This window comes from Dromiciops gliroides, chromosome 1 (assembly GCF_019393635.1).
Source record: "Dromiciops gliroides isolate mDroGli1 chromosome 1, mDroGli1.pri, whole genome shotgun sequence".
NCBI lineage: Eukaryota > Metazoa > Chordata > Mammalia > Microbiotheria > Microbiotheriidae > Dromiciops > Dromiciops gliroides.
In genome coordinates, this window is record NC_057861.1 from 134,071,740 (window position 1) to 134,096,783 (window position 25,044).

Genomic DNA, 25,044 nt, shown 5'->3' on the forward strand with positions numbered 1-25,044 from the left:
CTGTCATCCAATTCTCACATTTTAGAGTGGAGGAGTGGAGACATCTGGTAAGGATGGGACTTGCCCAACCCACAAAGAGAATATAAAAGGTAGGATTTGAATCCAGGTGCTCTAATTCCAGATTTAAGCAGTATTCTTACCATTGTCTCATACTATCTGAGACAGGTAGTCGGTAAAGCAAAGACTGACAGATTATTCATTAGACACTTTAGAGAATAGATTCCTTTCATAAAGTGACTAAATGGCTGCAGAATTCTCTTCTAATTCCAGAATTCTTTGGTTCTATAAGAGACTGCAGTGATGTACTTGGCCAAACAGGGACAGACTATTATAATAGGTTTATATCATATTTATGAGACTTATAAAGCTAAAAGTTACATATACGCATACATGCTTATGTATGCATACATGTATATCTATTGTATGTATACATGCATATGTATTGTATATACATAATATAAGCACAGATCTTGTACTAACCATCTACTAGGTCATATATTTTGTGGAGGTCGTGATTATGGATCTGCACTGACACCCACATTTTTATGAACTCTCTTTGGGGACCAGTGAGATATACCTTTGAGTTCACTGGCCAAAGGGTAGAACCTGTGACCAGGGGCCACACACACACACACACACACACACACAGAGTCACACATCCTTATAGTAGTGTCATTAATAAGTTATCACATCTGGAAATAAAACAAGATAGTTGATTTAAAAACTACAAAAGTGCCATACAATGACAGTCTGTTGGAAAAGTAGTGAGTGCCTTGAAATGACACCCATAAATATGTCATTTTCACTATAGTGTATCTCTTTGTGATTAAATACAGACATTGTAGTCACATAGTGTTAAAGGTCTGAGTTAAACCCACCAAAACAAGTAGATTAGGAGTTGTGGAGGGAGTAGCCCTCTATCAGCAAGGCCTCAGAAAGGGGGGCACACTTGGCTGCTACTCAACCCAGAGTACCTAAGCATTGTACTATCCATGGTATGTAAGGTCATCACCTACCATTCATCCTCCTGACAACCACTTTGTTTTTTAACTCTTTCTGCCTGTGTACATTTTAATCATATCCCAGAACAATGTACCAGATGAGGAAACACTGACTCCATACATCTAAATATATATATGTAAGAATTATTTAAAGAGCTATTTCCAAGAAATGAGAGGCAAAAAACAAAGACAAATAATTGCCAAATTTATCTTACCCTAGCTCATTAGTTGCTTCTTTGAATGCTCTTGTGGTATATTGCTAAACTGGTGCTAGATGATGCTAGATAAATACCTGCCTCTAAGTTGCAGGTAAAACAGTGACTAGTTAGCTTCTTTAAAGCAAACTTCAGTTTGTAAAATTCACTGAAAACTTTTTGAATGCAGGTTTTTATGAATTATTTTTGAATTTTTAAAATAATCCAAGGCAAAATAGAACATATATCCCATTTGAAAAAAACAAAAACAAAAAAAAAACCCCAAAACCCGATAGATAACAGAACGACTTAGCCAAATCATATGTGGACACAAAGGCCTGCTGACATAGAATCCATATAGTGAAAACAAAAGAAAGTTTTAAGTTTTACACACACACACACACACACACACACACACACACACACACATACGCTGTATGAAACACATACAGGCATAAACAGTCTTCTTTTTTGGACTTCTAAAGAAAATGGCAAGTTCATCAGAACTCTGAAGATTAAAAATTCAGCTCTAAGAGTTTGTTGCTATTGTTTTTCTTTTAAAACATGGATTGACCAACCCTATTTAACTGATGGAATAACAGACTTCATCTTGAACCTTGGATTTTCTGAAAACAACTGAATTTCACAATCAAAATGTTTCATTAGGAAATCTTTAAGGAGAATCATAAGGTCTGGCACTGAACCCCCAGGATTCCATTAGATGGATGCATGAGACAGTATTCCACGGCTTGTCTAGTCCCAAACTGCACACTCTACTCCCACGGATTCCCTCCACAACCATTTTGAATCCTCTTTTCCTTATCAGACTGATACAGACCTGCATCATCCTCTCCTCCTTCTGACAGGGGCTACAACAATGGGGGGGTATGATACAACTGTTCATTGTTTCGTTTCACAAAACCCTGCCACAGGGCGCAGATTAACACCAAAAAATAGATGGCTGCAACCAAAGAAAAACATTTTTCAGAATGTCTCCACTTGATTAATGAAGTAATGGTACAAACCACTGTTTGACTTTCATCATGAGCTATTCATTCTTTGCCATTCTCTCCTTGGAGTATCAGCAGAGATTTGGAGTCCTTTGGAAACATTAGCTCCCTTTAAAGGGTTGTCATCCCCACAAAGTTTTTTTTTAAAGAATACAAGTCTAAAAAAAAAGTGGCTGGATTTTTTTTTTCCTGAAAATATTCAGATAAAGAATAAACTTTCTTTTCACAAATTCTGAGCTTCTTTAACGAAGGCAAATGTTATCTTGTCTTCCTTTAGAAACTGTATTTGACATATACTTGGGTCCAGATACTTATCTCAAATACACAAGCAGGCATCACTGCGTATCTTTAAGAATGTACTAATATGCTTACATGTGCATGTGCTACAGTGGATTTAAGAAGATAGGTGCTAATGCACACATGTGAGATTAGAATCACACTGAGTGACTTAGGCTCACTATCATCCATACTATAATTCTTACACTGTTGCTTGTAACAAATGTACCATAACGGGACAGCTAGGTGGCACAGTGGATAAAGCAATAGCCCTGGATTCAGGAGGACCTGAGTTCAAATCCAGCCTCAGACACTTGACACTTAACTAGCTGTGTGATCCTGGGCAAGTCACTTAACCCTCATTGCCCCATTAAAAAAAAAAATACCATATTGAGAGTAAGAATCACTCCTGGGAAAGGAAGTGGTTTGGTTTCCTACTCAGAGTTTAAGCATATTTTTATTCTATTTTCTTCTCCAAACTTCATTATTTTAAACTTTTTCTCATAATTCACAATTATGTTGAAGCTTGCAGTATTCACTTCATGTGGAATTGAGTTTCAAAATGGCATCAGTGATCCAAGAATTGAGTTAACATGTTAAAATGTAACCTAACTCAGAAGTGAATTGGGCAGACAGAATTTGCAAATCATCCAAAATCTCAACACAAGCCTGAGAAGTTCTTCCTAATGAATAACACTAAAAATATAGTGTACATTACAGGCAATTTTGTGAAGTGTTTTGTTTTTTTTGACTATTTAACTTCCCCTTAAGTACTTAAGTTAGATAATTCCATGTCTCCTTTCTCCATACTCCTTACTGCAATGATTACCTATCTGGATGATAATGTCAGTGAGAACACAGTGTTTTGTTTAGAATATTCTAGAAATGTACATCACATCTATTCAATCTTAAATGTTTTTACATATATGCATCCCTATTTTTATATGTACTATATATATAATATGTTTATATGCGTAGTATATATAATAAATATGATGCTATACATTCATTGTACTGTGTAAGTCTTCATATACCATATTGGAAACACATAGGTAGCATCATGTAGTAGATGGAGGACTGGCCTTGGAGTGAGAAAGACTTGGGTTTGAGTTCAGTTTCTTATAAATTCTCTGTGATGGGGGGCAGCTAGGTGGTGCAGTGGATAAATTACTGGCCCTGGATTCAGGAGTACCTGAGTTCAAATCCTGCCTCAGACACTAGACACTTACTAGCTGTGTGACCGTGGTCAAGTCACTTAACCCTCATTGCCCCACAATAATAATATTATTAATAATAATAATAATAATAATAATGAGGAGGAGGAGGAGAAGAAGAAGAAGAAGAAGAAGAAGAAGAAGAAGAAGGAGAAGGAGAAGGAGAAGGAGAAGGAGAAGGAGAAGGAGAAGGAGAAGGAGAAGGAGAAGGAGAAGGAGAAGGAGAAGGAGAAGGAGAAGGAGAAGGAGAAGGAGAAGGAGAAGGAGAAGGAGAAGGAGAAGGAGAAGGAGAAGGAGAAGAATTCTATGTGATAAATGGCAAAACACTTCCCTCAGTGACCTAGGTGACTCACTGAGAGGCTCAATTACAGATAAATAATACATTTTCAAGGTTGACGTTCCCTAAACTGATGAAACCACTAGTCTAAACAAAGAAACACAATTAAAAAATCAGCTTATGATAAATGATGAAAATAGTATTTCAGCTAAATTGGTAGGAATAAAGATGGGTAGGAGTATTGCAATATTTTACAAAGGATTTGCTGTGAGTTTCACTGTGTACTGAGAAATTTTATTATTGAAGATAAAAGAAAATGTTTAAATAATATAATTTGAATATTAATATGTTTTATTTACCTAGCATTCCTATTATAGTTTCCAAAAACTAAACAAAGCTTGGCTATTACACATATATATTAACCACAATATATATCAGACCTTGAACTTTAAGGGGCTAAAATTCTAGCTAGTCTGTCTAAAATATACAATGAGTGGTCGCCAATAAATTATAAGCTTTGACCAGAGTTTAGGCTTTTAAGCATTTATTAAGGAGCATAGGAATTTGGTGAAGAGAGAGAAAGAGGCCTAGATGCCTACATCTATCTCAGGAAGCCAGAATTTTCACTCCACCCTTCACGAGAGTCCTTACAAAAGAGAGTGACCCACACCTCCTTCATCCCACAAACTTCCTGTGAAACTGGGAATATCCCATCCACTCATGCACACATCTCCAAGCTAATTGGCTGGTAGCCTTGATTCACAGTACCCACAAGAAAACATCACTTCCTGACACCAAGGAAAGTCACATAGCTTGCCCTCAGACTCCTTCTCCTCATGGCAGAGCTTTCCTACAGTACTCTCCAGCAGGTGGCGCCACTCCAATCATTACAGTACTCAACAAAAGAGCTACTTTTATTGAAGAGAAACCATACATGTGTGACTCTACAGTCTCTTTTGCTATCTTGCCCAACTTGGATGGGTTGCAAAAAGCACAAGACTAAAATTGAAGACCTATTCCATGGTCTACTATTCACTATTTTAGTTTCGCCAAGTTATTTAACTTCCCTAGAGCAAATGCCTAAAATTAGGGGATGGAAGTAAGTCATGTCTAAAGTCCTTTTTAAAACTAAAATTCTATGATTATAGCTCAAGAAAAGGCTGAATAGATGTTCTAAGGGAAGTTACTACAGTGGATGGGATAGCACACTAAATCAGCCCTAAGGCTTACATATTAAAACCTGAAAACTTAAAAAAAAGAAAAAACAATCCTGATTCTAACTCACTGTGGTCACTTATAAAAGGTCTTTTATTTAATTTGGAGCATTGAAGAATGTAAAAACCACATCAATGCATTTGTAGAGTTCTTGTCGTAACTGCATATTAAATGACTGTGAAAAGTGTGACTGTCACCTACCTGATAGCAATGAGATATTTTGATTTTTTTTAACAGCATTTATGTTTATCATGATGCCTACTGTCTCCTGTTTAAAAAACAACAACGCTAATCAGTGTGTTCTTTTGGATCAGCATATATTTTGATGGACCATATGAATAATTTGGGGAAAAATACAAGTAACCTTACTTGAAACTCCATTTAAAGAGGGTGCCTTAAAGAGGTCAAATCTCATTTCTCATTTGGGATTTTGTTTCACATGCTCCTGTACCTTTGTTTTCTACCTCCACTCCTTGATTTTCAGTTTCCTTTTATGTGTTTTTGTCTTCCCTCAGTAGAATATAAGCTATTTGAGGGTAGGGACTGTCTTTTCTTTTTTTTAATTAAGTTATATTTGTATTCCAGGAAACTAGCATAGCACATGGCACATAGCACTTAATAAATGCTTGTTGACTAACTGACTGACCTTACTTGGTGTTATTTTTCAGTGAATGCCAATGATAAAAATGAAGTCCTACCTAACTGCCTAATTGTCTGCCTGAAAAGAAGAAAAGTTTAGGTTTGGTCCAGATGTTGATGATTTAACATTTTTGTTCCATATTTGGTTTGAATCAGAGGAAAGTTTGCCAAGATTGCAATGTGTCTTCTGTGAACATATTTTGTAGATCTTTTATCAAATGAAGGCATGAAACCAGTAAAGATTTTCTGACATTTGAAGACAAAATACTCAAAAATAGAAAATAAACCACATAATTCTTCCAGGGAAAATCTCTTAAAACAAAATGCTGAAGGAATTATTTAGATAAAATTTTATTATATGAAAAAAATCTTTATGTTTAATTACTCTTTGCACTGCCAGAAACAAAATTGCATTTTGACAATAAAAAAAAATCAAAGTAAAAAAACTCATTGACATTTGGCCCTGTTCTTTGCTTTGAGTCCTATTCTTAAATCCAGGATGTGGGAAATGTGGGCCCCTACCTCAAAAGTTGAAAATGCTAATATCAGGGGCAGCTAGGTGGCACAGTGGATAGAGCACTGGCCTTGGAATCCAGAGGACCTGAGTTCAAATATGACCTCAGACACACTTACTAGCTGTGTGACCCTGGGCAAGTCATTTAACCCCAATTGCCTCACCCCACCAAAAAAAGAAAGAAAGAAAATGCTAATATCCACAAATGGGGCTGGGCTCCTCCCAGTCTAAAAAGGGGCTGCCTCCCCTCCCCCTCCCCAGTGAACATGATGAAGGAGACCCAAGGCTGGTCACATGGGGGAGGAGTTTAGAGGGCTGTCTCTGTTTGGACTTCCAGCATTGGCTACACTGTGTTCTGATTGACTAGTTTTTGGCATCAGTGTCTTGGTGTGCAGATTGTAACTGAGGAAGAAGGTAGGGGGTCAGCTGTGTTAAAGAATAAAAAGGCTCAGGGGCCCTCGTTTTGCTGCTATTCCATTAGGGAACAGGCTCATTCTAGCAAGAATGTAAATAAAGACCTTTGATACTTCTCCAGCACTGAGTCCGAGAAACTTTTAAATGGGGTTTCTCACACGGGGGACAGGAAAATTAATGAATGAGTATAAAAATCACACTGATTATCTTCATTTTCTATATTCTAATTATTCTATAAATAATGCAATATTAATGCATATATATAATTTATTAATGTGAGTTTTTGCTTGATGCCAATGACAGAATGAAAACAGAAATCAATAGAATTTATTTAATTTTTAATGAATAAATATATTTTATAATAATTTTCCCTGTAGTATAAAAATTTTTGTATTATGAGTCAGAGCACCTAGGTTTGAAACATAACTCTACTAATTAATAGATACTAGGATAAAAATTTCTATATATCTGTAAGGGGGGATGATATCATACAATGTTTAGTGGACCTTTAAACTACACATTCTGTAGTTCTCTCAGTGAAGAGGAGTGGAATCACGGGGAGAAATGCTGCATAGTTTGTCAGGCATCTTTATTCCATCATTTATTTATTTTTAAAAACTGTTTCCTGTGTGAGAACTACAAAATTTACTGAGAACTGATTCCCCACCCAGTCCCCTCTTTCCCAGGCAGGTGAATTGCCTGGGGCTGACTGTCTTTGTCATTTCCAGACTCTAGATGGACTTATGAACCTTCCCCCAAGCAACTTATCCCCTCCCAATGTTCCCCACCTTACTCCCCCCCCCCCACTTTATGTTATTATGTAAAAAGGGTCCACCTACATTAAGTAGTTTTTATTCAGAGTCAGTAAGGCCTATACTTAACTTAAGAACAGTTCTATTACTTCTTTTGTCAAAGGTTCATTTATATTAATTAGCTATATGTCACTCTGGAGCAATATTTTGGTTCCCTTTTGTTCTGTTACCCCATAAAACCCTGTCCTCTGTTCCCTTCTTTGGGTATTCCTAGCTTCCAAGCTTTGCTATACCAGGAGCTATAGTTCCTCTGCCCCATTAAAGACCTTATTATCTCCTATATGATGTTTCCTTAATTTCCAGGTTAACATGTGTTACATGGAAAGGGTTAAATGTATATTGAGAAATATCATTGGGGAAGGACAATGTATATTGGGAAATCACTGAGATAGAAAACAAGGCCTCATTTCTTTAAAAAAAAAAAAGATACTTCTATTTTAAAACAATGTTCAGATCTCCATTAAAGAAACATCACTGACATCATCTTCATGATGATTGTTAGTCTGACTTGTCCTTTCTTTGGTGCTATCAAGAAGATTGCTAAGAACTTCTGTCTATCATGCAAAATTTCCTATATTTCATTACCCTACTTTTCTGTGTTTGACTCCAATTGAAAGAAAAACTCCATGAGGTTGATGAATATGCTTTCATATTCAACAAGAATTGTCTTAAGTCAACTATATACTTTTTTTTTTTACCATCAGTAATGAAATAACATAAGGCTGTTTTGCTGTATTTATTAAATTTCGAGGTCAGAAGATGCAGAGGTTTTTATGCAAATCATATATTCTATTATTATTTAACTAGATTACTCCTATAATCTATCTTGCTATATATATTAGAGGTCAATAGAGAATGGAAAGGCAAATTATTTAGAGAGAATATATTCTAAACTAATGGTACTTATTTCTATATCTCATTTTCCTTGCTTTGAGTACCACATTAGTCCAACTTTCTTAGTGCCTGACTGAAATAAGTGAGTTGATTTAAGTAGGCATGATAGTATAGGAAAAGTATGAGCAAATAGATCTATTTTTTTTTTAAGTGTTGTAGATATTTCTTATCCATGGCTATTACCAAGTTCCCAGAAATTACTTCAGCCAAGAAGTTCCTTTGGTCTATTTTTTTTTTTGGTATGGTATCTGTATTACTCCCTCTCATTCCTCACAAAAGATGAAACATGTCTTTGAAATCCCCAGATTGGATCATATCAAAACTGCTCTACTGTTATTGGAGTACATGTATATAAATGTACATCAGATGGCTCGTTATTCAGCATCTCATTAGCTTAAGAGGTTTTTTTTTTGTGTTATTTTGCTTTGTTTTTTAACAGATTGACCATACAAGGAACAATATAAAGTAATGGGATTAAAGTAGGGGAAAGAAGAGAGGCTTTGTTCTATAATTTCCCAGCAGCCTACAACTCCAATATATCTATTATGAAAATAATCAGGCATATACACCTAGACCTTTCGATTTGAGGTTGATATACATAGTCTGGTTACTTGGCTCTAAGTGCAAGAATAACAGCCTCATTATAAATGGCATAGAAGGATTCCTGACAATGAAATTCTCAAAAGGTTACTAGCTCTCTATCATTGAATCAGTGTTTCCTGTCACATGGTACAGTTTGGATGGATATATTTAGAGAACAGGTAAATGCTAAAGCAACTGTTATATAATGAAATGAAATAGGAGAATCTGCAAAGGCTATCAGATAGGAGCAAGACTACCTAAACACAAAAAATACAACTTCCATTAGTGTAGCATATTGTTGCTTGTCCTTATGATGTCTTGACTTGAAAGTGAATTGGATTTAAATGAGGTAGGGCTGTTCAAAGTCTTCAGCCTCACTCTCTCCTCTAGGGTCATCTGAATCCAGTTGCAAGAGTTTAGACTTTTAAGCATTTATTAAGGAGAATAAGAATTTCATGAAGAGAGAGAGAGGCCTAGATTCAGTTGTCTATCTCAGGAAGCCCACATTTATGCTCCACTCTCCTGACAAAAGAGAGCGAGAGAACTAGTCTCGCCCCTTCTTCCTCCCACAAGCCTCCTGTGAAACTGGGAGCACCCCATCCACACGCACACAGCTCCAAGCCAATTGGCTGGTAGCTTTTTTTTGCAGGGCAATAGGGGTTAAGTGACTTGCCTAGGGTCACACAGCTAGTAAGTGTCAAGTGTCTGAGGCCGGATTTGAACTCAGGTACTCCTGAATCCAGGGCCGGTGCTTTATCCACTGTGCCACCTAGCTGTCCCAAATTGGCTGGTAGCTTTGACAGACAGTACCCACGAGCAAACGTCATGCCAAGGAAAAGCTGCATGGCTTGCCCTCAGACACATTCTCCTTATGGAGGAACTTTCCTACAGTAACTGTCGAGCAGGTGGTGTCACTCCAATTATTACAGAATCTATTGGCTGATTATTAAGTAGAAGTTCATTGTTGAGGGCTCATGAGCTACTGTTTGAGAACAATCTGGGGCAACTTGAATTGCCCTGATGTAGACTGATCCGAGATTCAACTGTGGGACTTTTGGTCAAGGAGAGTATAAAAGTAATTTTTAAGTCATCTGTAGGGAGCTTGTTGAACCCCAGAGAACCTTCTTTCCAGTTGCATTTTTACCTTCTTTCCAGCACTTTTTTATTTGCTTTTATCCTCTGGAACTGTTTTTAAACATCTTGAGAATGGCTTCTAATTAAGGTTTTTAGAATAAGATTTTATCAAAAGGACTTTGAACCTTCAGGCTCTGAGTGATTTATTGTACCAGATGCCCAATAATGCCCAGAATACAGGTTATATCTGAAAAGGTCTCTGATATGAACAACAATATATTCTTATATATATTCTTATATAAGAAAATAACATAAGGAAATGAAACCAAAACAAAATAGGAAATTAAACTCTTCATGCCCACCTAACTTTTTCTCAACCTGAGTAAATGGTTGTTGCTATTCAACAGTTTTAGTCTATATCTGATTCTTTGTGACTCTGTTGGGGTTTTCTTGGCAAAGATACTGGAGTGGTTTGCCATTTCCTTCTCTACCTCATTTTACAGTGAGGAAACTGAGGCAAACAGGGCTAAGTGATTTGCCCAGGGTCACACAGCTAGTAAGTACCTGAGGCCAGATTTGAACTCAGGAGGATGAGTCTTCCTTACTCCTCCCAGGCCAGGCACTCTATCCACTGTGCCACCTTTACTGGAACTTAAACATAAAAAAGAGTAGCAACCTCAAAGAACAGTTCATTTTGAGAAAATAGTGAGTGAGGTGAGGTGAAGAAATGACCTACTTAGAAATTTTATCTCTGGGTCCCTAGACTTTAAAATCATGCAAAAATAGAAGAGTATCCAATAGTTTCAACAATCATTAGAGTATTTGAGACAGGGTGATGTTAAGTAGCTGAGAGACTGATTCCATAGCATGGCACAATGGGTACTTTTGAGATGGGTAGTAATTAATTATCAGGAAAGGTATATTTCCATATGCCTAACACTATTCTTCATATTCAGGGCCATGCCACTTAAAATAAATGCTACAGTGTCTGTATAATTGACAATATTTGTGACCAGTGACAATTAGACACATTTAAAAATCTGAGCTTTCATATTCACTTATCGTCTCTAATTTGAGTCCACCATTGCCTTTTTGCCTCATGGCCCCTCCAATCTCATCACTTAAATAAATAAATAAAGGAGCAAACAAATGAATGAACACTCCATAGCAGGCTTGTCTGGCTGCCATTTTCCACAGCTGTGCTACAACATTTGGAGTTCCACTTCAATGTGTCCTTTAAGCATTTCTTCTGTCCACTCTGCTTCTGTCAACTCCTCACATAGGAGCTAATGTACGAGAGAAGTCAGGATCTTGCCCTCCCCATGGGAGGCATCTACAATCTCCATCAATAATGAAATTCACCAGCTTTCCCCAAGAGAAAAGGGGTACAATTAACTAGGTTATAAGTCACAGTACTGCTAAAACCTAAGGGCTTCAGTGAATGAAACTGGCCTAAGCCCAATTAGAGGAGTCAGTGCATTTGTCTCCTCTTGGAACAACTCTGCTCTTACGGATCCCATCAATTCAGTATAAATCTGACTGATCTTATCCATGAAGTTAATAGAAAATTGCTCACAGTGGGCGATTGCCACCTCAGTTTCCAAACAGAGACAGATGGAATTTCCCAGATGGTTTGTCACTGGAAAGAGCTGTGCTGGATGAAACTTCACAGAAAGCATGGTAGAGAAGAATACCTCCCTGGCCTTCAACCATATCAAAGTGAAGGCCCTAAAATTTCTTTTTGATGAAATCTAAATTATAATCACCATAACAAGGTCTTGGTGTCTCCTCCCTAATTGCTTCATAGATTATTTTTTGTACTTATTTGTCAGCATAAGTATAATGACCACTGTACTGGGTAGGTCCTACCACAATTTACAGCCTCTGTTCTTGAAAAATATACAAGCTAATGAAAGAGACAGAGCAAAATCAAACATATAAACACATATTAATCAAGTAGGGCAAACTAGTAACTATGCTGAGAGGTTAATTTAGAAAATCTACTTGGAGCTCAGTCTTTAAATATGAAGCAATATAATTTGGTGAGAAGGAGTTTAAAATGTAAATAAATTTGGAAGGTGATTAAGGTAGGACTGAAATATGTATGTACTGTATATATGTGAGAATGTGTGTGATGATGAATTGACCTATGAACAGAAAATAAGTTTACTTAAGGTACAGTAGAAAATATGAAGCATAAGACTGTGGGAAAAGCAATCCCTTTAAGGCTAAATATCACATGCTTAAAATTGCTTTGGAAAGCAAATGAGAGTTACTCTAGGGCTAACAGAAGGCTTGCTATGATCAGAATGATCTTTGAAGAAAATGATTCTTGTTGGTATGTGTATTATAGACTGGAGATGAAGAGAAATGGAGAACCTTGCAAACAGTCTATTGAGATACTCTAAGCATGTAGTTTTTAGGATCTGAGAAAGAGATGTGACTGTGGTAAGCGAAAATTCAGTGCTAGAAACAAAGTGGTAATAAGGAAGATAATAAAACAAGGAGTTTGGGAAGTGAATTGAGCCCTGTGACAGTCAAATGGGAAAAAGACAAAAAAAAGTACACAGAAAACCTGTGAACACTAAGAACTCTAGCACCAACTAGGTAAGATCATGCTAGAAGCATCAGTTTAGGTGTCATTTCTATATAACTTGTCATTGAGCACAGTTGGTCAGTCTGTCAGTCAAAAAGCATTTATTAAGTGCTTATTGTCATGCCCTCAGCTAAGCACTAGGGATTCAAAGACATTGTCCCTGTCCTTAAGAAGTTCAAATTTTAGTTGGGGAAACAACAGAGCTATGCATGTGAAATGAACTGAAGATAGGAGGCAAGAAGAGAAGGTAGGACTGGTCTTGGGAGGAAGTCCACAGTTCTGTGAAGGGGCAAGTAAGGGGCATAGAGATCAAAAGAAACATATCCTCAAATACAATTTTCCCCAAGCCAAACCTAGAAAAAATTGTCGAGGTATAGTTGGAGAGTAATCTATAGTTTCAAAAGCAATGGAGAGTAAATAAGACTAGGCAACATGGTGTTGATTAGAAGGAAGTCATTAGTTACTTTCATTGGAAGATTTTTAAAAGGAACATTTAGGGGGAAGTTCAAATTTCAGGAAGTTAATAAGAATGCAAATAGAAAGAAATGGAGTGCAAAGGTGGTCCCAGCATGCTTGAAGACTAAGAATCAGTGAAAGAGCCGTTGACACCATAACTGGAAGAGACAATTGTTTGGAGTTTAGAATTGAAGAGGCTTGGGTTATAGAGGTGTCTTCAGCATGTGTTCTTTCCCTGCTTATTCTTTTTTTTTCAAACAAGATGTCTGTTAAGAATGTTTTTAGACCTTCAAAGGTGATCGTCTCAGTGATATGCCTTCATCATCATTATATCACAGTGACCCTTCTCTTACCAAATTTCTGAGTTTATCCTCTCTTAACTCTTTGCTTTTTAGATTTCAAATCCAATCATGAATCCATTAGGACTCAGGGGAAAGGAAAATAGAGTTCTATTCCAAAGGAATGAAAAATATTTGGAACTAATGAGGCAGCTAGGAGGTACAGTGGATGGAATACTAGACCTGGAGTCAGGAAGATCTGAATTCAAATGTGGCCTCAGATACTTACTAACTTTGTGACCCTGGGTAAATCGCTTAACCTGTCTGCCTACATTTTCTCTTGGGGAAGTCGGGATAATAGCAATGGCTATATCCTCAGGTTGTAAGGATCAAATGAGATAATAACTGTAAAGCACTTTATAAATCTTCATTCAGTCATTTCAGTTGTGTCCGATTCTTTGTGACCCTGTTTGGGGTTTTCTTAGAAAAAACTATTGGAGTGGTTTGTCATTTCCTTCTCCAGCTCATTTTATAGCTGAGGACAATGAAGCACAAGTTTAAGTGACTTGCCCAGGGTCAGACAGCTCCTAAATATCTGAAGCCAGATTTGAACTGAGGTCTTCCTGAATCCAGGCCTGGTGCTTTATCCACTGTACCACCTAATTGCCCCTTACAAACTTTAAAGAAGTGTATACATGCTAGCCATTATTATTATTATTGTTGTTGTTTGAGAGGGTTAACAATTTTTGTAACATCATTGTTCTTTGAGTAATGTTAAATGGATATTTAGACCATCTCTGAAGAATCAAAATTGAAGGTCATCCAATATGAGTAGGTTGTTACACATTACAAACCATAAATTGGAGGAAAGAGTAATTTAAAGGATGGTAGGAAAGAGATATATGATTGGAAATGGTGGTCAATCCTGTGTCATCAAAGGATTACTGATAACTAGCCCATTCGCTGCACTGGTTATACCATATCAAGGCTTCAACCCCATTTGGTCCCCATACTGTCGCCCTCAGCCTCCACCATTGAGGATACATGGAGAAATGTTGACAACAATTGAACAGGATTGGAGGACATGAATGGGTTGTGATCAGCAACTGAAAGTAGTACCTATAATGTATAAACCATAAATCTATTTACAAAAGGAGTAAGCTTTTTAAGGTGAAAGAAGATATACATATGTAAAAATATGAAAAGAATTATATGACTATGTCACTAACATAATCATCATTTTCAGTGAAAAAAAAATCAGATGTTTGATATCATGTGCCCCAAACATCTGGCTGATTAAATTTGAATATTTATCTAGTTATATTGGCATTTTACAGACATAGCTAGAATCAACTTACTGGATATTTGAGTCAATAATGTAAAGTAGAGTGAATATCTAATTCACTGTTTTCCTGAAACAAGAAACAGTGTAATATATGGAAAAACAGTTGCTTATGTCTAACTTAATATAAGGTAACTGGTTCAAGAAATTGGCCTAATTAACTTTAATTTATTAAAGATTATCAGAACAGATGACTGTTGCTCAAATTACAAGTAGCAAACCTCCCAAAATATTTTTCTTGTTGTTTGGTTTTTATTGAGCACATGACAAGTTATAGCTTAAAAAGTACTATGCTCACAGCACTGTCCCTGCATACCATGAGTTCTCAGACAAGGGCTTCATGACACATATATTGCATATACAATGTCAATATTAAAAGACTTCAAAAATATCACTTAGAACTATTTTAAAGGAGTTTTCAAATTTTTCCCCAGGCTTCATTGCTAAAGTGTTTTCTTATTAAGAAGTTTATATTTTATAAGTTATAAAAATACCATATCTATTGACTGGGTTGTAAACCTAGGAAAAATCATTTTATGGACCTCTTCCTCCTCTCATATGTCAACAATACTTTCTTTTCTTTTTCTTTTTTTTTCCTGAGGTAATCAGAGTTATGTGACTTGCCCAAGGTCACACAGCTAGTAAATGTCAAGTGTCTGAGACGTAATTTGAACTCAGGTCCTCCTGATTCCAAGGCTGGTGCTCAATCAACCATACCACCTAGCTGCCCCACCAGCAATATTTTAATGAACACCAAAAGTCAACTGCAACTTTAGGAGTAAAGAAGAAGAGGAGATGCTAGATACAGGCCTTATGCTGACTAGCAGGTATGTGAAAGAAAAGTAGGTCACCAACCTTAATCCTGCTGTCATGGCTGGCTGGCTAACTCTGAGGCCTTTAGCTTTGCAGGGTTTTATCCCCAAGATGCCTCTGTTGTTTTCTTTCCCCCATGATCCCATGATCTCCCTGAGTTCTTGTGCATTTCCAAGAGACCAGTTTACCTCTCTGAATTGTGAAGTCAATGATAATAATATTAATAATTGCCACAAGAATAAGGATAATTAATAATAACAATAACAACAACAACAAAAGCAGCTTACATGATGTCCAACCCGATTTCTTATGTTCTTAGGGATGGCTCTGGATTTGAAGTTACAGCAAACTACTAGATCAAGATTTGTCCTAATAAAGGAGAAGCTAAGTGGTGCAGGGGATAGAGGACTGGGACTGGAGTCAGGAGGACTCATCTTCCTGGGTTCAAATCAGACCCTGGGGACATCACTTACCCCTGTTTGCTTCAGTTTCCTTACTCAGTTTCAAAATTTGTAAAATGAGAATAATGATAGCACCCACCTCTCAAGGTTATTGTTAGAAGATGAGATATTTGTAAAGTGTTTTTAAACTTTAAAAGGTTATGTAGATGCCCTCTGTTTTTCTAATGACTATATTAGATGCCCTATTATGATTATTAGAGTGGAAATATTTTACGTGGGAAACTAATTTTGGGTCAACTCTTTGTATGAAAACCAGCCATTCCTATGTTTAGAAAACATAACCAAAACACTAACCTGATGATGATGATGATGAAGGTGGTGGTAGGGTATGTATAGAGCGGATACCACAGCAACCAATTGAGATCTTCAACTAAGGTGTAAGTTATGGGGCAGCTAGGTGACTTTCCTTAGAATCAGGATAAATTTGAATTTAAATCTAGCCTTAGACCTTTGATGTATGAAACTGGGCAAACCACTTAACCCCTGTTAGGCTCCATTTCCTCATCTGTGAAATGGGGATAAATAACATATCTATCTCATGAGGTTGTTGTGAGGATCAAACAAAGTAACATTTAAAGCACTTTGTAAACATTAAAACAATATATAAATACAAGCTGATATTATTGTGATCTCAGAATCACAAAATCTCAGAATTAGAAGGGACTTCAGATAACTAGTTTAATGATCTATTTTGGCTGCTACATAATGTTGTCACTCATATTGAGTTTAATGTCCATTAAAACCTACAGAAATTTTTACATAAACTATAATATAGCCATAATGCTTCCCTTTTTTTTTTTTACTTAAGTAGATTTTTTTGGTACCTAAGCTTTAGACTTTAGTACTTACTGATGTTAAATTTCATCTTATTTAATTAGTCCAATATAGTAACCTAGTATTTCTTAAACTTTTTGGTCTCAAGTTTGGTCTTAAACTCTTTAAAATTAGTGTTGACCCAATAAAAATTTTGTTTATGCGGATTGCATTTATTTAATGTATTATTTAGTACATTAAAATTTAAGCTGATAATTTTTAATTTAATAATTAAAATTTAATATCAAAATATTTTAAAATATTTATTGTAAAATTCACTTAAGTAATATGCCCATTACATATAAATATAAATAGCTAATTATTTTATGTAAAAAGTATATTTTCCAAAACCAAAAAATCTAATGATTAGAGTAGCTTTGTTTTATATGTTTTTCAAATCTCTTTAAGGTCTGGTGTAATATTAGGTAGCAGGATTTTCTTATCCATTTCTGCATTGTGAGAAAGTGATTATTCATAATGGATTTCTTGGGGGAACCCAGAGAGCAGTTTCTCAATCCTTCCCTCTTCAACTCCCACCCACTCCAAAACATTCAGTTTTCCTTGAACTGGGACAAACCCAAGGGAACAAAAGAAATGGAGATGGATTCTTTTATCTGGCTCAGTGAAGGAAAGATGGGGATCAAGCCACACCTAGATAATGGACTTTTTCTTAAGCACCTTGAATAAGGGTCTTTTGCATACTTTCCCTGTAGAATTCATTTTAAGGTAGACTACCTTTAAATCATGTCAATCAATGGAATTGAATGATACTAACCAATTTGCTTTGATCAATGTATAATGACCTGCTTCTATTAAAAGAGGATATAAATCCTTGGAAGACTCCAGTATAGCCTTCTTTTGGGTTTTAGAGACTCCCTTGGCTCTCTCTTTTAGGATCTCTCTTGGGTCTCCTTGAGACCAGGTGCTGTCTCTCTGGGAGAGAGCATGGGTATTCTGGAGCTTTTCTCCTGCTTGCACTTAACTGACATGCTGAAGCTCTTTCCCTGATTTCTCTACCACATGCCCTAAGACCATGAAAAGTTAGGGAGACATGTGGTTAATCTTTACTGGTATATTATATTAATAAATTAATATATGCTTACCCAAAATTGATAGCGATAACAATTCTTAAAAAAAAAACACACACACCAAAACACAGCATTCATAATGTCATAATCTGTTGTTTTGGTTGAAGGACATGAAGAAAATTTGGCCCCACATAGTTGGAAAAGGGAGCTGTCCTTTAATAGACAAATAATATCTTAATATTATTATGAAAATAGTTTTGAACTTGTGGATTCCCTGAAAATGTGTTGGGTACCCTCAGGAGTCCTCAGACCATGCTTTGAGAAGTTATCTTTTTTGCTTATCAAGATCTTTTAGAATCTTGAAGCTGTCATATGATAAAGGAGGCCAAAAGCAGTTAACAGATAAACTAAGATCAACAGTAGCCAGAATAGTTAATAGAAAACTAAGACCTGAGTCACCAGAGGGTTACTATTAACTAATACTATCAACACAAGCTTAGGGAAGGTAGCCAGGTACCATTAACCATTAGTAGCCATTAAACAGAAACTGTACCTAGAAACCAGATCTTAATGAGTTAAGGGGCAGTTAGGTGGCACAGTGGATAAAGCACTGGACCTGGATTCAGGAGGACCTGAGATCAAATATGGCCTCAGACACTTGATACTTACTAGCTGTGTGACTGTGGGAAAGTCATTCAACCCCTCATTGCCCCACAAAATAATAATGATGATGATGATAGATAGATAGATAGATAGATAGATAGATAGATAGATAGATAGATAGATAGATAGATAGATAGATAGATAGATGTCTTAAACAGAGAGACCCTCTAGGTCTGACAAGTTTAAAAATGTCTTTAGGAACATGTACAGAAGGATCAAATGTGTCCTTAGGTTCACCTTATGACATTTAAACCCCCCAAACACACCCCTAATGAGAAAGGTTCCCACCTTGGAAGATGTCTTAGGACCCCAGGAAGTCCAAATTAGGATATGTACCTCCCTAAGAAGGAGATTAAGATAATGAGGAAATAACCTCCTTTTCCTCACTATAAATATAACCATTTTTCCTCTCCTTATTGGAGACACCTGTCTCCTTTGGGTGCTTCTCCCTGTGGCCACCAGTCTTCTAATAAAACTGGGAAACTGAGTCACTGGGTCTTGTAATTCTTTGGGACACCTTATAATCTATTTAATCAATTAAACCCATCCCTACATCACATCCATTGTGTTAACTATCCCTCCTAGCTTTGTGTCATCTCTGAATCTGAAAATGATGCTCTCTCCCCTCTCTGTCTCTTTTTTTCTGTCTCTCTGTCTTTAAATAATCTCCACCATAAAAATGCATGACTACTCTTTAGGTCTAGCTATTTAACCAAACTGAAATCTACCTAATCCTAATTGTACTATCCAGCTCACTTTTCTTTATCTTGTCTTATAAAAAATGACATGAAAGACTTTTATTTTTCTTTCCTTAACTTTCCCTGTTCAGTATTTACTTAACTATGCAAATCTTCCCTTTTAGTAGAAAAGAAGCTACATGCTATTTGGGATTTTCCCCCCATTTTGGCTTTGTATACTCAGTACCTAACACGGGGACTAGCATATAGTTAGTAAGTGATTAATAATTGTATCCTGTGAATAAAAGGTTCTAGATTTTTGCCTGGGATCTATGTTGGCATCATTGTATATATTTCATTCCCTTTTCTCTTTCTCAAAAAAAAAATACAAATATAATTTTAATAACTATACTTTTTTTCATAATGGTGCCATAGTTGTTACTGACCAATTTAAATAATATGAAAATATAATTAAGACCAAGAAGCAAATATTATTTAAGAGAAAATTAAAGTAGAAATTTTAAATAAAACATTTCATTTTTAAAAAGATAAAATTAACATTTACTTTAATATTCCATAGAAAGGAGTGTGGATTAAATGGGTAACCTTTAGCATAACAAAATATGTAAATACAGCACAGGGTTAAAAAGATGTGTTACATTGACCAATTGACTTTACCTTAGTCTATTTAATTTTTTTAAAGTATAATAAAATTCCTTAAAAGAAAGATTACAGGCAAATGAAAATTCCCTTAAAAAACTAAATTTTATACCAATGCCAAGAGTTTCAGAAAATCAAAAGAACAAAGATATGATGTTCTGAACTGTTTTCGAGATCTTTTTTTTTTAGGAATTCTTGAAAAAGGAAAATTTAAATTTGGTAAAAAAAAAAAAAATCTAGGAGAGTTGAAAAAAGGGTATGTGTCCAAAGAGAGTCAAAGAGAATGAAGATGAAACTTATTACCCATCTCCCATAAGAGATGAGGTGATGAAGTTAAAATATAGGAGACATGCACTGTCAGACATAGATAACATGGGGATTTGTCAGTCTGGATATGCAGCTAGATATTGAGGGCTTCATTTTTCATTGGTAATTTTTTGTTTTGTTTTGTTTTTTAATTTGTTCAATTGGGAGAGGAGTTTGGTAGGAAAAAGACAGTATAATTTTTTTTTACTTTATTGAAATAAAATATATATAAAAATTATGCATGTGTGAATAGAGAATGGTCCAAACTTAAAGTTTAAAAAAAAGCAAGCAAACAAGTGAAAGTAAATACAAAGTTTGAAATAACTATTTAGAAAATGGGGAACTTTTCTTCATTGAACAGGTAAAAGTTGAGAGGATTCCATATGACAATATAAATAAAACCAAGAAAAGTTATTCTGATTTTTCTCCAATTTCTTTAGACCTAACATTTTGACTTCAATAGTTATAATTCAGAAACAATTTAATTCCACCAAATGCTACAATTTGGTCAGCATTCCTATTCATAAGTTTACACATTTTAAGTAAGTATACTAAAGTACTACTACTTAAATCCCTCATTACAATATGAAAGTGACCCCTGCATTCTAATGAGCCTGAGGGCCAAGCGCAAGTTCTGGCAATGGCTGGAAAGGGCTCCAGGAAGGATCTAGCAATGAGATGCATGTCTGCATTCTTAAGATCAATTTTATTATAAGAGTTCATTAGCTATGTTTGTTGTCTACAAGGCTACAAGTCTCTTAATGTTATTAGGATTTCAAATCATGGTTGCTTGAAATTTCAAAGCAATAATGATAATTTATCTTTAAAATGGCATATTAGGGTTTGCAAAGTACATAGCATAAATATCTTTTTTCAGGCTAAAACTTATTAAGATATGTTTAAAATCATTCCTAAGTAGAGATTGTTTCTAGCTTACAAAGTGCCAATAGTATCCTCGAGATTTAAAAACTAAATAAAAATAGATAAAATAATAGATATAAAATGGCTACTGCTAACAAAGCCTTTCATTGGAGCAACTGCAATATTTCATGAAAATTTCAATATATCTACTTACAGTATGATGTTATATAGATTAATCAGAAAATTACATTTTAAATATAGACTATCATTAATTTGATATACTATAAGGGAAAAGGACCATAATCTCTTATGTCAATAATATGCAGATGAAAGGAATTTAATAGTAGGTACTACTTCAGGAGACAGTAACAGCTATGAAGAATGATCAGTTGAATGTACTAAGGCTTGTGCTAGTATCCTGCTAATAAAGAAGGAAACACACATCCCACAGACAGACTAGATTTAGACTATAATTTAACTTAAGCTTTGAAGTTTGCACAATTTCTTCTTGCTTGCAAAGAATGTAGGAGCTCTTCATTCAGTAGAATAATAATGAAACTCAAAATGGTTTCCATTCAGCACAGTTCCAGACAAATCCATTGTGACAGACTAAGAAAGATTGTACTTGTCATTGACCATATCAAGAATTGTGGTTGAAACAACTATGGGACCTATATATCCTTGTATATTTGTAGAGTTGTTAATCAGTTATAAGGATGGTGCTACTCAATAGCCTTAAGGAAGAATTTCCTTCCATTTAAAAGCCCCTTCAGAGCTTAAGTACATATGTTTTTTAAGGGATCGGCTTTAGGGAATTTTATTCAGTTATTATTTGTTCAATTTGTTTATTTTTGCATGTTTATGATTTTGTTCAATTCTCTTAAATATTTAATATGTTTTAGTTATTTCAACCCTGTATTTCCTACAGTCATTACTTTCCACCTTGCAGTACATAAGTACCACAAAATTTTGCTGATATTGCTTGGGTTCAGTTTTTTTTTTTTTTTGTATTTTTGCCAGTGTATATACTTACTTCTGCCTAATTTAGTATGCTATCATTTTTGTCAGATGGTATCTGGAACACGTTAGTGATTCAAAAGATTTTTTTGTTTGTTTAAAGAAAATACAGGTATATATTTTATCCTCTGAAGGCCTACTCTGATGTCCTGTCACAAAGCAGAGGTGATCCTATATTATAAAAGGCTATCCCAGTGGTACATGACTTGTCAGGTCCTTACAACCTGGAAGGACTTTAAGCTTAATAGCAGACTGCTGTTGTAGGATCTGCTTGTTTAAGCTGGTGCACAGTGTAATGTAATGTGATATGTGTCTGTGTGTTTGGCCACATCAAATCTTTTAAAAATCTACTGATTCATGGTGGGGGGGGGGAGGAGCAGGTATGGGGGGAGGTGTTGACAATCTACCTATAAAATCACTTCCTTTGAAGTACTGAAGCACAGCAACTTAATTCAGGAATAAAAGCAATAATAACTCTTCCTTCTAAACCTTTAGGACAGATATTCTTAACCTTTTTGTGTGTCATGAATCTCATCGTCAGTCTGGTAGAATCTATAGTAGAGCCTTCTTCACATAAAAATTTGTTTACATGCAAAAAATACAATACCCAAGATGAAAAGGTGGGCAATTATATTGAGATACAGCTATCAAAATATTAAAGAAAACAAGTTCACAGATATCCCCTGTTGATCGAGATGGAAACAATACCTATGGTCTGGAAAGTGAGTTATTTTGATTCTAACTTCTACACAAGAGAACAAGGAGGGAAATTAGAATTCTAATTGGCCCTGGTTTTACAGGTTCAAACAATTTTACCAGAGTATAACAAAGTTGTTTACTTATTTCTTGTTTTGCATGTAAACCTGAATTGTATGACAATTAATTTGTGTCATCTTAAAAATAAAGGCAATTGTATATGTTATTAAATGTGAACAGTATTAGCCTGGCTAAGGAGATAAAGCAAGAACCTTATAAATTACCTTACTAAACAGCCATTTAGCATGATTAACCTGTTCCCTTCTAAAACTCTGCGTAGATTACTGTCAGAGACGAGCCACTTGGAAAAAATCCCAGCAGCTCTGTCCATGAAAAGCAACAACAAACCGGTTTTAAGTGATTTCATTGGGAGGCAACCAAAGATAATTCCAGAGGGACAACAAAAGTATTCAGAGTCAACTGTCTCTTAGCATTCACATACCAAGGTGTTATTATTCAGATCCATCTTCCCAGCAAAAGGCCCCCATGTTGTTCCAACCGGAAGTTGCTGCCGACTCTGAATCTTGCGCTCCCCATCCTTCTGGACCACCTCCAACTCTCCTGCAGACAAAGAAAACAAGCCATGTTTAGACTACTTTCACTTGTGCCTTGACAACAGCCACCTCTGTCTTTGTGTTTGTTTTACATGCACAATATTCTGAGGACCCATATAATGAGAATTAATTATGCTTGTCTGAAAAACAACTGATCTTGTCATCCTGAGGAAAGAAAGAAAGAAAGAAAGCTAAACCTTTTCCTTATAATTATATTCAAATTTAGCTTATGGAGCCCAATTTCTTTCTTACATCTTTTCACACACATTATACTCTGAAAGCATTTCTATTTAGCAAGCCTTTGCAAAGCAGAGGGAATAACCCTTCCTCAAATGGCTTTGTTCCAGGGCTAGGGAATGGAAGAAGAAAAAGTAGGAAAACACACTAGGGTCAAGACCCTTAATATACTTGACTGTCAAAGTAACTTTAATGGGGCACTCAATGTGAGTTTATTTACTTCACAATAAAGGACAGGGAACCTTTGGCAAATGAGCTATTCAAAGAATTTGGATAGAAAATTGGTAGATGTTTTAGAAATCCCTCTATTATTTCTATGGTGTACTATTTTTTTAGATAGATAAGTATCTATACACGTAATACATAGTGATATGTGTTTATTCAACTAAATAAGTTTTATAACATATTTTTCTAAACAGTCTCCTTTATTTTGGATATTCCCAGCAATGGAAATAATAGAAACGAAACCAGAATGATTTAGGCAAGAACTGAGCCTCCACCCTCATATGACCCCTGCTACCCTGTTTCAGTGAAACAATATAAATCCTTTACCTTCTCATGATTTCCTACTATCAACCACAACTAACTGATGAAAAAATGAGAAAAAGGGAATTTCTCAGCATGATTTGTAGGCCCTTAAAGCTGAGACAGAAACAGAAACAGAAAAAGTCCCAAACTGTGACTTTAAAGTCTTTTTCTTCAGTTGTCTAATTTATATAGACAGATAGACAGCAACACATCCTCTAGACATCAGTTTTCTATTTTCAAAATGTAATTTTCACAAAACGTTCATTTTTATATATATTATATATATATATATAAATATATTATTATTATTATTATTTTTGGTGGGGTAATGAGGGTTAAGTGACTTGCCCAGGATCACACAGCTAGTAAGTGTTAAGTGTCTGGGGCCGGGCTTTGAACTCAGGTCAGCCTGAATCCACGGCCAGTGCTTTATCCACTGTGCCACCTAGCTACCCTATATTTTCTTTTTAAGTGATATTTCTATTCTACATGCTTGGTGCTGTACCTACTATATTGAAAAGGTGGGCATGTACTAAGTTTACTCTTAGATGCACGTTGCCAAAAGCTGGTGTGAGAAAATGACTGGTAGTGCTGATGTTAGCTATAACATCTCCCCTTAGCCATTAGCCATACTTTGATGAAAATATTTTATTATGGGTTGTTGCTGCTTGCTGCTACTTCTATTGTTGTTTTAGCAGCACAGTCTAGTTAAATTTGAGACTTTCCTGCTTGTATTTAAATGGTAATAATACCACAATCCCTATTTCTACTCATAACCATTGAAATATTACTGAGTTGATAGTGATTTAAAATATTCCTCAGCTGCTTTGGTATCTGTTAACTATTATGATTGAATTTGCTATTAAAAAAAAAAAGTCCATG

At 35.6% G+C, this 25,044-nt stretch overlaps 1 protein-coding gene across 2 annotated transcripts in view; it reads right to left on the reverse strand.

The window, feature by feature from the left end:
- The window catches only part of ZFPM2 (zinc finger protein, FOG family member 2), a 594,441-nt gene that overhangs the window by 267,417 nt on the left and 301,980 nt on the right, over nt 1-25,044 (reverse strand). For both annotated transcript variants that reach the window (XM_043979526.1, XM_043979525.1), the window contains one exon: nt 23,286-23,404. In XM_043979526.1, the coding sequence (XP_043835461.1) occupies nt 23,286-23,404 (119 nt within the window). The remainder of the gene's footprint in view (nt 1-23,285; nt 23,405-25,044) is intronic.